Consider the following 14553-nt stretch of genomic DNA (forward strand, 5'->3'; position numbering starts at 1 on the left):
TTTATATCTTACTTCAAGTCACCATGGTAACTTTAAGCCCCAAACTCAGATTCCCATCAAACAGTGGGCTTCCTGCTCCTTAAGAGGCAGTGATGAGCTATTGATCGCTTGCTGTATCTGGGAAGACCTAAACCCGCTATAGCCTCAAAGTCAAACCCAGTGCCCTAACAGTCGAACTCGAAATTACAGACCGAGCTTTAATCTAGGCAATACTGTGAACATGCATTTAATCTTATCTGGTATTGTTTTTACCTCCAAGTTAGCTTAATAAAATAAATATTTGGCCTATTAGGCTTTCTGGGTTGTTATTATAATCAAAGTACTTAACATTTAATGTTTTTTCAGTTTTTTTCAACTAGTGAAAACGGCCTTCTTTTGACTGGTAAACCTTCTGTATTTCTTCATCTTTTCTTCATTGATTTTACTGATACAGGGATTTACAGAGTAAGCTTGTAAAGGAAAATGAGAATGCGTTTTCTTGTCTTACTCAATCCCTTTCTTCCTAAATCCCCTCTTACTATTCACCCCTATCTGGTCTTCCTGCCCCCGCAAAAATCATCTCCTGGACCTCCTGCTGAGTGAAGCCTGGCAGGCAGAGGCAGGGTCTCTCAGCAGGCTACCTTTCTGTGACAGTTACCTCTGGAAAGAAACTGTGAGGCTTCCGTTGAGAGTTAAAGGTATCTGCACAGCTATCAAATGCATTTCATTGTCTCAAGAGCTATTAATACTGCCTGATTCATCATGTCTGGTTCAAAGGATACTTAAGTGACGACGACTCAAGATTCATAATATGTGTGTGTGTGTGTCACTTCCAAGTACTACTTTCAACAAAATCCACTTTAACATGTTCACTTTTAGGGCAATTAAATGGGAAGAGATTCAATTTACACAATCAAGATTTAAAAACTCAGGTCAGTTGGTTCAGGTCATTTTTGGAAGGCTCAAAACAAGTCAAATAAATCAAAACATTACAGGAAATGTAATGTGAAAGCCTGAAATAGCTGAGGATACATGAGAGATTAGTTCCTCAGTAGGAGGCAAGTTGATTATCTTATTAAATGATATTAGTTTGGTTTAATGATAAAAGTATATCAGTCTCATTAACATATACTATTCTTTTGACTTTTATTTAGTTGACAATTTATTTGACACCAGCAGAGCATTAGATCCAAGTTAGCTCCGGTACACATAGGCCAATTTGTTTTGGAGTTTGGACAAAACCCATCAAAATTCAAGTGACTGACCAAACAGACTTGTGTGTATAAAATCTCAATAATAAATATATTAAACTGAATAATGTTGGGTTATGATTTCCACCTTGGTAATGAAATTAATAAATCGCTGACTAAGTTTTTCTGTCCCCTGGGGGTCCTCAGGCCCCAGACAGAATGGACAGACCTATAGCACACGTCTCTTTCAGAATCCTTTTCCTAAGTCATATAATACTGGTTTAATTGAACCTGATATTACATTGTAAGTGAGGATCATGAAGGTAAATATTTGTTGTTTATTTGCTTTGTATGGACCCACCTCACACATATCAGATGTGCCACCCTCTTAATGTAACACTTCTTGTAAGCCCTGCCCCTGTGTGTGTGTTTGTGTGTGCACATGAGAGAGAGCAAGTAAGACAGAGAGAGAGAGAGAAAGAGAGAGTGAGAGAGTTAGTGAGTGAGCAAGAGAATAAATGAGAGGAAGAAATGTCTAAATTACAGAAGTATAATCATCTGATTGCTTACCGCAATACAGAACAAATGAAAGTGATTGAGTATATAAACACGTAGAGAATGCACTTCTGGAAGTGATTTTTCAAATCAGCTCTTTATACACACCTCTAAAGTAAATGAAGTGGGAACATTTGAATGAAGAAGGAATTTCTAACTCTGTGAACAAGTGACCCCAGCTTTGTGCAGACATAAAAGTAATTTCAGAGGATTGCAAACTTGATTTGATAAAATCTGATACCTGTTTAGGCTCAGTTGTTTTTTGGCCAGTGTAATATCCTGTGACCACCAAAACATTTTTATAGACCACCTTTATTCATGTCTATTTTATTATTTAGCCTATGATGCTAAGTGGATTAAATGTTAAAACACTGATGTCTTGCCACATTAATCCTGAATTTCTGTACTTCATCCAAACTAAACAGAAATGAAATTAAAGCGAAAGACTGAATGCTGAACAAATAAGGACAAACAACTCATTAATGTCACCGAAATGTCCATTACTTGATACATTATTATGAACTGAATGTAATATTACTAAGTCACTACGATATCCCTCAGCCATAAAAATCGGTAATGTGGTCAGGTATCAGGTATGTTGGCACTTTCTGATGACTGATGGCTCTCAGTCAATAACAGACATAAGGGACATCAGATATAAGCCTTCAAGAGCCTCGGCAAGACACTTCAACTGGGGATTAGCATTAATAGCGTTTTATATTCATGCCTAAAAAGTTTTTTACAGGGCTCTTGAAAATTTAATGCACTCTATCTGAGCTGTGAGTGTACTTTCTGAATGTTTTTACAACCCTCCTGCTGTATCATAGTAGAGCTAAAAAAAAGAAAAAGGATCCAGTTAACAGCCCAGTGCTACAATAGCTGTTGCTTGAATGGCTTTTACAAAAATGGTTAAATTGAGGAATCAAATTGTTATGAGACCTAAAAAACCTAGTGGTCCATTTGCTTTATCTTTATCAATGTGTATTTTTGTGTGTGGGAGAAAAATCTATAGCTAAACACACACATACACACGCACACACTATACACTATATATTGTCATGCCCTAAGGGTTTGTGGACTTTGAGAAAACATGGGACAGAAACATATGGGACAGTCCAAACAGTGCTCCTTTCTGGCATTCACAGAGCGTGGGAGACAACTGGCAGCTCTCTGATCTGGCAGCAAAGCAAAGCTCCAATTTCATTCAATAAGTCTCTTTGAAATAAATACGGTGTAAGTAAGGTAAAAATGGTATAAATATCTTAAAATTGATCGTGTTCAATTATGCTCAAGGTTCACCTCTACTAAGGGAGCTTTCAAAATATTACCCCTTGATGACCCCTTGATTCCTCTACCATACCACCTTGCTTAGATCTTTAAATATGTACCAATTCTAAAAATGCTGTAAAGGAATGAAGCAGAGGGGAAATAGGAGACATGTTTTTCATCCTGAAATATTGTTTTTTGTAGCGTGTGAAGGAAGTATATGGCAGGGGTGTCCTTTCTTGTCTCCAAAGGTCCAATGTAGGTGCAGGATTTCAATCCAATCGAGCTGAAGCCACACCTGATTCCACCAGTTTAATTAGCTGATCTTGTCTTTCAGACTACTATGAGATGTAGCTTCTGCTTGGTTGGAATGAAAACATGCCTCCACACTGGCCCTTTCTGGATAATAAACCTGGTCTATGATACAAATGCTCCTCCTTTCCTAGTAAACAAATGTGCAATAATACACAATGGGTACACATAAGATCCTTGCATGTAGGTCAATTTATATGCCTTGCTTTAAAAAAATGCTGAAGTCAGGTTATTGATGTTTTATCTGTTATACAGATGGGAAATCTGTTATACAGCTGGGAAACATATCAATAACTGAATACATGAAAGTTGCTTTAATTGGTACCTCAGTGTGTGAGGATAACTCATTTGTTAAATGATTTTTTTCTGTCCTTGTTTCCTTTGCTTTCACTTTTTTCCTTGCTTCCTCGGAGGGAGGAGGGAAGAAGCGAGGAAGGGACACGAGGAAAAGCTCCCTAGGTATTGCTTCTCATGTCAACATTAGTCCGAAGACAAATAAAAGTGATTTTGAAGTGATCCGGCAGACATCTTACAAAAAAATGCAGAAGCCATGTTCTTAACACACAACTACAAATGATTCACTCTGAAACCATAGCTCATATCTGACATGATATATTAAGCTACATTCATGTGGTGCCTAATTTAAAAAATGTTTGACTATAACATTTATTAAATGTTTCAACAATTGCTCCTAGAATTTCTTTAGAAGTGAGTTTCAGTTAAGCAAATTTTCTTTTCTAACCAGGAAAAATACCTGTTCATGGTCCTTGTTTATACTGTATATGCTACAGCAACAAACTGGGATTAGGTTGAAACAACGTTAATTTTTGTTATTGTAATAAGTGAAATAAATAAATGAGGATTTAGGTCCGACGTTTTGATGTTAACCTCACTGAAATTTACATTAACTCTGGACTATGACTGAATGGGTTCTTTCAAACATAGTAACTACCAGGCTGGAAGGTATGTGTCTGTAAATAGCCAGTGTTGGAAAAGCTCTTCAGTCAATCATTTTATTGATGAGAGTGAGGTCTTGTATACTGATGTAGTAACTGAGACTCACTGAGACTGACTGACTCCCTGCAGACTTCTCCACGGAGAGTCTTTGATTGTTGTACAAAGTGCAAATGAAACGCAAGAACCCTGACGTGTGTGCAAGTATAAGAGAGAGACTGATTAGCAGAAAGATACCATCTCCAATCTCAAGGAAACTATTCTATTCCCCAGCCACAACATAGATGGGCTGATGGAAAAAGCACATCCTTTGTCCATTAAGAATTCTGATTAACTTTCTCCTGATTCATTCCATCCCTGAGACACAGCATGAAACATTTCTGACAGTCTCAGAGTAAATGACCTTGAGAAAAATGAATAGTTCGACTCACCTCTCTCCATTCCTTTGTTCCTATGCCTTGTATGTACAACACGACAACTGTGAGAAAAAGAGAGCGGGAGACAGACAGTGAGGAAGAACATAAGATTAAAGAGATCAAGAGGCAATGCAAAATGAAATGCCACTGCAAATTAAACGCAGTCAAATATCTTCTATCTGACCTTTTCAAACACTTTCCACCTCCATAAGAGTCAACACAATTAGGGAGTAAAAACCAATGAAACAACGTGAATGCAGTAAAATATTTACACAAACTCATTACTCTTATAACACTAACATTCATTCCCTAAAGTGTATTATTGTATAATTAGAAAGAATTACGGTGTATCCAAGAAGACCACTTTAAGTTTACTTTTAAGTGCTAGCTTACTGTGCTCCTGAGTGGAGCAACATAACAGTGTCTGCCCTTGTCTTGAGATTGTGAGGTCAAATCCTGACAAGGTCACAGCCATCCGTGGTCAGTAGTCCAAAGTACAAAATTGGCTCTGCTCTCAGGGTGGGAGGGATGACATTCTCTCTCTGTCCTGTCAGTCACAGCCACAATAGCCAATCGTGGGTGTCTAAAAGCTCATCAAGTGTGGAGAAGTGGACAGCATGAGCAGCCATTTGAAGAAAGATGTGGTTGGCTGGCTGGGGTGTCTCAGAGGAAGTAGCTGTTCATTTCACTGTCCTCAACTGGAAGCTGTCATATGATAGACAAGACCTGGCTGGTGGGTTGGAATTGGCTGGTGACCAAATTAAAGGGAAAAGGTGGAGGAATAGCCAATCATCCAACCTGCACGTTTTTGGACAGAGGAAGGAAACTGAAGAACCCAGAGAAAATCCACTTAACTGTACACTGACAGTACCCTGAGCTTAGGATTAAACCAGGAACCCTAGAGCTGTAAGGAATAATTCTACACTTGTTCTATTTAATATAAAGGTAATTAGAGCTTATTAAGAAATTAGTTATATATACTGATACACAAACATTTTGTGAAAAGTAAAAAGGTTCCACATGTATCAAATGGGATCTATAAATATTTTTAATTGTAGAAAAACAAGTCAAAAATATTTTCTTTGAATCACTCCTCCATCCTTGTGCTCTCCATGTGGCTCTCCATCGCAATAATGCTACATCAAAGCTGGGTGTGAGACTGGAAAGAACGCAATCAGCATAATGCTGGCACTGCGGGATCCAACCAAGCGTGAACGCCACAGCTCAGTCTCCCACTACTCCCTTCTATCTCTTCAAAAGAAATCGTAAGCAGGTCCTTTGTAAATTAATAAATACAGAAATGGATGAAGGGGGGGAAGAGGGATGGAGGACAAAGAAAAGAGGTCAGACTGTCCAGTGGGATATGCAGAATTGTGGGTAACAGCAGTAATGATGACATAAACTTCACATCTTCACATAAACCAACATCTAGATGTGGGAGATTTGGCAAAAATAAAAATTTTAAAAATTTAGGTGCATATGCATAATACACTCAATGGCCATTTATTTATTTATTTATTTATTTATTTATTTATTTATTTATTTCATTTTATTTACTTTTATTATTAACACCAGATAGAGCCTCTCTTTGCTCTAAAATTCTTCATGGCATGGATTCCACAAGGTGGATTCCACAAGAAACATTACTCAGAGATTCTGGTCCATGTAGACATGATTGTATTATATTTTGACAGCTTTTGACCATATCCCAAGGTTCTTTTATAGATTTCGATTTAGATTAGGTGACTGGGAAGACAACAATTGTATTAGACTCAAGAACTCAATGGCACGTTCAACTAGTTTGAGCAGACTTATGTGTAATATTTTGCATTATCATGCTGAAAGTAGCCTTGATAAGATGTGGGCATAAAGAATTGAACATGCTCAATGACAACACTCAGGCTCTGCATTCAAATGACACTCAATTAGATTAGATTAGATTAGATTAGATTAGATTAGATTAGATTAGATTAGATTAGATTAGATTAGATTAGATTAGATTAGATTAGATTAGATTCAACTTTATTGTCACTGCACATGTGGGTACAAGGCAAGGCAAGTCAAGGCTCTTAATTAGTATTAAGAGGCCCAATGTGTGCAAGGAAATATTGGCCACACCATTACACCACCAGAAGCAACCAGAACTGTTGGCACAGTACAGGTTGTGTCCATGGATTCATGCTGTTTATGCCAAATTCTGACCCTTCCACATGCATGTTACTGCAGCACTTCAGGTCAACCAAGGTGACGTTTTTCCAATCTTCCAAGCCTGTGCTCACTAAAGCCTCAGATTCCTGTTGTTTGGTTATATGCATAGAACTCGATGTGGTCTAGGGCACCAGGAAGCACTGATATTTATGCTAGTTGTTTCATTGCAACCTTTCAAATGAGGTGAAATGATTTTCTCCCACCAGTACAACTGGCCAAGTAATGTTTCAAATTTTAAAGTTGTCTAAAAACAACTTCCAATCAATATCAAGGATAAGACTTTTCTGTACTGGCATTTATTATTTACATGCTCTGGAGTTTGATATTTTAGCTGCTAGTTGCTATAATAAGAGTATACACACTGTAGCTAAATTAACAATGGCTTTCAAAATTGCACAAAAAGTTCAGAGGACAAAACTGATGTTGTACTGGTTTGTGCCAAATCATTGATATCTATATGCCTTTATTATAACCTCTGATATTATTTGAATTCTTGTTGTCATGTTTGATTCTTCCATTTCCTCATTTTTTAAACATTGCATGTCTTCACTTTTGACATAGTTCTACTTTTAATAAAACACTGGTCCGTGTTCTTGTTGCAGTTTGCCTACTGAGCCAATAGATCACACTGTCAGTCTGGTGCTTCTTGACAATCTTCAACATCTGGAACCTCTTAACAACTACCCCTGTTCACTCGACATTTAGCACAGCCCTAGCAGCTGTTTTTTTAAAAGGTGAACTCATCACTGATCTGTTGGATATTTGAATGTTTGAGCAAAGAAACAAACAGGTTATGAAAGTACAACTGCACCTTAGCACTGTGTTTTCTCCTGCTTCTGTTCTTACACTGCACAAACAGATTCTCCAGGTTCTTCAAATATGCTTGATGATACCTCTATTACTGGATTAATCTCAACAACCTCATCCTCAACACTCCAAATCCAATGAACTGATATCCAGAACTGTAGATTTCCAGCAACAGCCAAATTATAGAGATGCTGGAAATTTGGCAACCATACAATAGCCATTTCATATTCATTCAGCCCCGACAAAGGTTGCAACGAATGAGGACACTTATGGCCAGGGATTGCTCTTATTTGCTTAACTGTGTAAAGAACTCTGGCTCTACCTTCTAAACACCTAAATAACATACTGTGCATTGCATTTAAGAACATGCCTTTAAATAATTGTTAAATCCAGTAATGTAAGCATCCCTGCATTAGTGTTATTGTGCTTGGTGGGGCTTTGATTCATTAAGAGGCATCATGTTTATAGGTTTCCACTTATCCAGGTAACTGGTCACCTCTGCTGTTATGCTGACTACAAACAGCACATCTACCACAGAAGTGCGTACCCTCTCTGTCATGTTGCCTCAAACACGCAGCAGACTGTCAAACACACGTCTCACTATTCACAGTAATGAGCAGCTCAGATGTGAAAAAGAGGTTTCCATGGAAGCATTTTGATTGAATTAGACAGCAGGACTAACGCAACTGTCTACATCTTAAGAAAGAAAGAAAGAAAGAAAGAAAGAAAGAAAGAAAGAAAGAAAGAAAGAAAGAAAACACAAACAGATCTCAACACAAACCTGAAAGAGCCAAATTGCTTGCAGCAACACATTACTAGCATGTATCTTCCTTAAATAATTTTAAAAACACCATTTTCTGTTTAAAAGCAAGGTAGAAAGCTATAATCTGGACAGGTGCATTACTAGTATTGAATGCCATAATTCTTATATGCTATAGGAATTACACCAATCAGGCATAACATTATGACCACCTGCCCAATACTGTGTTGGTCCCCTTTTTGCTCCCAAAACAGCCCTGATCCATTGAGTCAAGAACTCCAGAAGAATCTTCTCCATAGTTGTGTGACAGTAAAAGCATCCTGAATCAACTCCTATACACTCAATCATATTTTCTACCCACCATATAGGCAGCATGTGGAACCTGAACACCACTAACAAAAGTGAGAAGACTCAAAATAGTTTCCACTGCCTGAGACAAATGAAGAAGTAAAGAAGTAAAGTTAGAGTAAAGAAGTGACTACTGATACAGTTCTACTCTGCAATCATCCAGTGCAGCCTGACATCATCCGCCATCTGGTACGGAAATACTGACTCTCACACCAAGAGGAAAGCTGAATGTATTGAGATATAGTCAGAGTTGGCACAGGAAAAAAGTAACTATGAAATATACTTTTAGGTCATATTAAATTATAATAAAAATAAACTTGGTATCTACTTGTTTCACTGTACTGAAGACGCATGATTAAAATAATCCTGTTTATGGTTTTGGCATTGCGTTATCTAATAATCTTTTGGCACGTTCTACATTTGTGTGTGTGTAACAATGTATTTAATTTAATCTAATAAAAATAAGCACACACTATCAATGATTTCATATTAAGACTGATTCAGTAGTGAAAGTAGTAGTACCTTTCTGGATAAATCCACTCATCTCTATTAAAATCATAAGTACTTATTGCCAATCATGAGTAGTGAAGGGAATTCCAGTTATTTTTTCAGTGATTCAGATCATTTGGCTTCGCTCACCAATAAGAGCTGAGTCTTCCAGCGATCAAATGACTCATTGCCATTTTCTCTAAACCAGTCAAAGGTCACAATAATTTAACCAGTGACTGTTCTTCAGTGCCTAATGAGTCACGGCTGAGTGCATGCATGTTAAACAAGTGAAATGTACAAATACTAGTTATGATTTCTCAGGATTGGATGTCTTCTTTTTTTAGAAACACATTCTCACTTTTTTTTATAGTGTGTTTCTCATACAGGAAGGAGGGCTAGAGAGAGAGAAATGGGAGACAGACAGGGCAGTGAGAGATGAAAGAGAAGCACACTCATATGGTTTTTCCTTTACACTCAGTGTGATCACGGTTTGAAGTGCAGGACATCCTCTCTGGCCGATCATTACCTCCTCCCACATATGCACACAAACACACATTGACACACACTGATACTCTCTCCCTCTTTCTCTTTCTCTCTCTCTCTCCCTCACACACACACACACACACCTTATAGTTGTAACCTCACAGATTCACTATTTTTAACTGTGTGTATCTGTGTGTGTGTGTGTGTGTGTGTGTGTGTATAAGGGGTATTTATCAGTATCTATCAGGTGTCCTGTGTCTGTGAGGGCAGCACTGTAAGAAAGCAGCAGCTCTTAACACCAACTACAGGCTAATCTCATCCCATCTACAGGCTCCCTCATTCTGTGTGGCAGACTACAGAATCTCTCTCTCTCTTTGTGTGTGTGTGTGTGCGCGTGTCTGTCGTATCCAAATAAAGGTGTGCAAAAACAGATGCCAAAAGAAACAGGTCCACAAATTTCTTTAAGCATTTCAAACTGATGAAGTGTGGTGTGTCCATTCATTTAATTCAAGTATCAGTTGTCAATTAAGTTCAGTGTAGAAACACTGTATCTTACTGCCAACTATATGTCTAAAGATATTAGGTTGATATAATCATTAAATGGATAGAGGTGGTAAATAAAGTACAGTGCACCTCAAAAGAGCACAAGGTACAGCTTAATGTAATTCAGTCAACCTGTTAATAAATGCGTAGATAGATATATGGTTAAATAATGTGATATGATAAGAGAATCAAGAGATACTTACTATCTTACTGTGCTAACAGTAACTCTCTGTGAAAAGCATTCAGTAAATACCATCCCAGTAACACTGGTCTGAACGGCCTTATTAAAATAAACCTGACATTTTTGGAGCATCATTACAGATATTTGGGTCATTCATAAATAAATGAAAACCCAGGAGGTGTTCTAAACAAGTCACATTCAAGACTGAGCTGCAAACACAGAAATGTACAATCACATTAAATATTAGTTAATGTATATAATAATATTGTTCTGCCGGATTATGAGTTTAATACCGATATAACCAGGTCTGGATATATTTACTGATAATGGGGCTTATTAAAATTAAAATTTCTACTAAAAGTTTTACTAAGAATTTTCAAGATTCATACATTTTTGGAAAACACCTTAAAAGGTAAAACAAACAGAGAGCTGGAAACACTCAATGACTTTTAAACTGTGAAAGGGATTTTCAACAGAGGAAATGTGTTGTGGAAATGCTCCTACAAAAGAGGTCCAGTACACAACTTATATGGTTCAAACTCAAACTGGACGATCAAAAATATGTAATATTTTAAAAATTAGAGATATCTATTCAGTTACAATTCTTGATCATGGAGATTATAAGATTATTAGTTATGCCAATTAAACAGTTTGTTTATTAATAAATTAATAAACAAAACATAGTTACATACTTACAGGTAATCACATGAGTAATTTACTAATGCTCAGTGGTTACAGCGTCTTCCATCTACAAAAACTATAAGCAAACAATTATACGCCTACTATAAAATAAGTATAAAAACATTTTTTTTAAATAATTACAAAAAATTACAAAATATTTTCAAAAAAGCACAACAAACAAAAGAATTCTTTAAAATTTCAATACAAAACAATATTATCAAAAAAAAAAAAAAAGATTTGTAAATCTCAACCCTTCTAGGTACGTATGATTTGCTTTAAGCTTTTAGTTACATAATACTTTGTTCAAAATTACCTGACAAGAGAAATCCCAATATTCAAGTTTTCTTAGATAAAGCAATCTTTTCTTGTCAAAGATACAAAAGTGACTTGGTGAAAAGGGTAAAAACTCTAATTGCATTAGCAATAATAATGATTAAGGAGATGTGGGAGGCTGTCGAGGAGAGAGGTTTTTCAGGGAGACAGTCTGTTCACACAGAAACTCTGATGAAAGAGCAAGACTAATTGGGCTCCTATCAACCCAAGTGGAGAAATCTTTAATTACTTTTGTATTGGTGGAGACGCCAAGAGTCCCTGGGCACTCATGCTTCTCAGCATAATGTAATAACACACAGTGAGCACACACATATCTGCTTTGCCAGCATTGGGCTCAGGCCACACAGAGCTAAAGCAGTCTAAAATTACTCCATATAATCCTTCATTATAAAAAGGCGTCAGGTCCTTACACATATAAGCAGTGGTCCTCGGATAACAAGTCAACCTCCTACAAACACTCTCTCTCTCTCTCTCTCTCTCTCTCTCTCGGAAAACAGCGTATGAATTCATACCACACCTCGTGTTTATAAACCTACACCCTCACACAAACAAAAAAAAGCCAAAGATTACACAATTTATATATAACATAACACCTATTAGCAGTTTATATCTAATCAGTACAGCTGTCATAATATTTTAATTATATTTTAAGCCAGAAAGCAGACATGATTTACACTGCTGTGTCATTTAACCATAAATATACCTATTTGTTATAGTTAGTTTATTATTAAAATCTATTCATTCTAGGAAATTCTGAAAAATCATACTTTGGTAGCTGGGATCATATTAACTAAAGGTGACACTGATAGAGTTATTCTTAGCACCATCATTAAAATCCTACTGGATTCTTGGTGAAGCCACATGTGTTTTTCTTCATATTCCAACAGACATTTTACATTAGCATAATGCTTTCTGTGAATAACAGGGTTTGGGCTTGACTTGACTGGCAACTTCGACCAGGTGATTAAATCATATTCAGAACTGAATTTGCACAATCATTATTTATCAGCTAATAATTTCGTTTCAAGACTCAATTTCAAATGACCTCATTTTTCATTGAAGGACAAACAGGGGCACAAAGATTTTAGATAATGCATTTAATATATTCAGAAGGAAATTATGATTACCTCTAGTAATTACACACTTGTGGTACAGAGCAAAATGCTTTAGGACGCTGTAGAAATATTGCTCATTATAAAACTCTTCAATAATCTGAAAAGTCCATACGCTCCTGTTAAAATTGTACATATTTGTTTTATATAAAACTCAAATTAAACCAAGATAAATCACATTAAATCTTTTTCCAACTTCAATGTAATATATCATTCAACAAAATTCAAGTGAAAAACAGAGAAATGCTTTAGAAAAACGAAAATGAAAAAATAAAATAAAATAAACTTCAAATAGCCTGGTTGCACACATCCCTTAACCAATACTTTGTTAAAGCATCTTTGGCTTGATGCAGAATTCTAATCATCTACAAACTACCAACTATTTATTCTGCTCTTCCTTACAAAAAAAGCTCCAGATCTATCAAATTGTTATCTTCTTAATACGTCAAATCTTCTGAAGCAATTCCTTTATTGAATTGGACTGATGTTCTGGGCTGTTATCATTCTGGAATATGATTTTTTCTTCATCATTAGCTGCCTAACAGAAATCTATTCATGACTTCCTCTATCTGGATGATAGCATAAGGCTGCCATTGTACCCAAAAAGTTCTACTGTTCTCTAATAAGACCATAACACATTTTGCAACATGGTTTAGAGGATTACAGCCAAATGGGTTAAATTGACAGCCCATCTTTGTTAGGTCATTTTTAATGTTGAAATCTTTTAACATATTTTAGCTTTCACATATCTTTCACATGTTGGGGCAGCATTGCATTAGCCAGTGTGCCTACCAGCATGTACTAGGCAGTAGGAGCAAACTGGACAAAATCTGAACAGACAGTAACCTGAGCTCCAGGTGCTGCCCAGGAGCCTCCCAGGGGGGAAGAGTGCTGTTCATCACCAAAAACCTTTCAGTCAGTCCTAAGATGGGTCAGTTTCTGATTATTTGATGAAATAGCAAAACACATGGCAGGATACACCAGGAGCCTTGGTGCTGATCAGTGGAAAAGCATGAATAGCCCTTCATCTGTCACCTCAAATGCCCTTAAGGGCAGCAATGATGTTTATGATGCTTATGCTGATTCTTTTAAAAAGAAATGGTAATATTACCATAAAGAATTATTTAATGATTAGAAGATTTGAGATAAGACACTTATTTGCCATTTTACCATATGGCATGACCACAGAACATGAAGACCTTACTGATGAGCTATACATGTATGTTTGGTCTGTGTGCTTTGTTTTTTTTAGAGGTATTTCATACTATACTAAAGAATCAAAACAATCCACCTACCTGGATCTGATTTAGAAAAAGTGTCCATGTCCAGTAGATTCCTGCCCAAATTAACAAGAGAGAAATACACATTACACACTGACACAATTATAAGCATTTCACCAGACACTGCTTCAATAACGTATTTATGTTGTTCTTTACCATATAAGACAACCCTGTTGTTGAGATGACAATGTTCAAGAAGAGAAGTGTTATTTTTTTATTTTTTTTAAGCTGACCAATTAAAATAACCTTTTCACAAACAAGAGTTATATTCAGAAATAGAAACAAACCCTCAGTGATGGTGGGTATAAGCTAGAAGAGAACTAAAGGTTCATGAATGTGCAATTATGAGAACATGTTGACTTCCCTGTGCAGTGTTGCCACATTAATGTAAAAATAGGTAACACATAATTATAGCGTATAGCTTGTTATGTAATAACAGCAACTTGTAAGTGTATTCATACCCTTGACTAACTCTCTCACTTTCAGCAGCCGATTTATTCTTCTTAGGGTCACAGTGACTCCAGTAACAATTAGTAGCAATTACTAATCGCTCATTATTATAAATTATGATTATTGCTAATAAGGTATTCACAAAATTTGTCATATAATTAAATATAAAAAAAATCACCATTTACATAAGTATTCTTAGAATTCAT

At 36.4% G+C, this 14553-nt stretch overlaps 1 protein-coding gene across 1 annotated transcript in view; it reads right to left on the bottom strand.

Annotated features, from left to right (window-relative positions):
- The window catches only part of LOC131361129 (copine-9-like), a 79768-nt gene that overhangs the window by 59242 nt on the left and 5973 nt on the right, over positions 1 to 14553 (bottom strand). The window contains exons 2-3 of the mRNA XM_058402052.1: positions 13913 to 13953; positions 4688 to 4734 (exon numbers count right to left, since the gene is read on the bottom strand). Of these exons, the coding sequence (XP_058258035.1) occupies positions 4688 to 4734; positions 13913 to 13953 (88 nt within the window). The remainder of the gene's footprint in view (positions 1 to 4687; positions 4735 to 13912; positions 13954 to 14553) is intronic.

Source organism: Hemibagrus wyckioides, linkage group LG11, assembly GCF_019097595.1.
Source record: "Hemibagrus wyckioides isolate EC202008001 linkage group LG11, SWU_Hwy_1.0, whole genome shotgun sequence".
NCBI lineage: Eukaryota > Metazoa > Chordata > Actinopteri > Siluriformes > Bagridae > Hemibagrus > Hemibagrus wyckioides.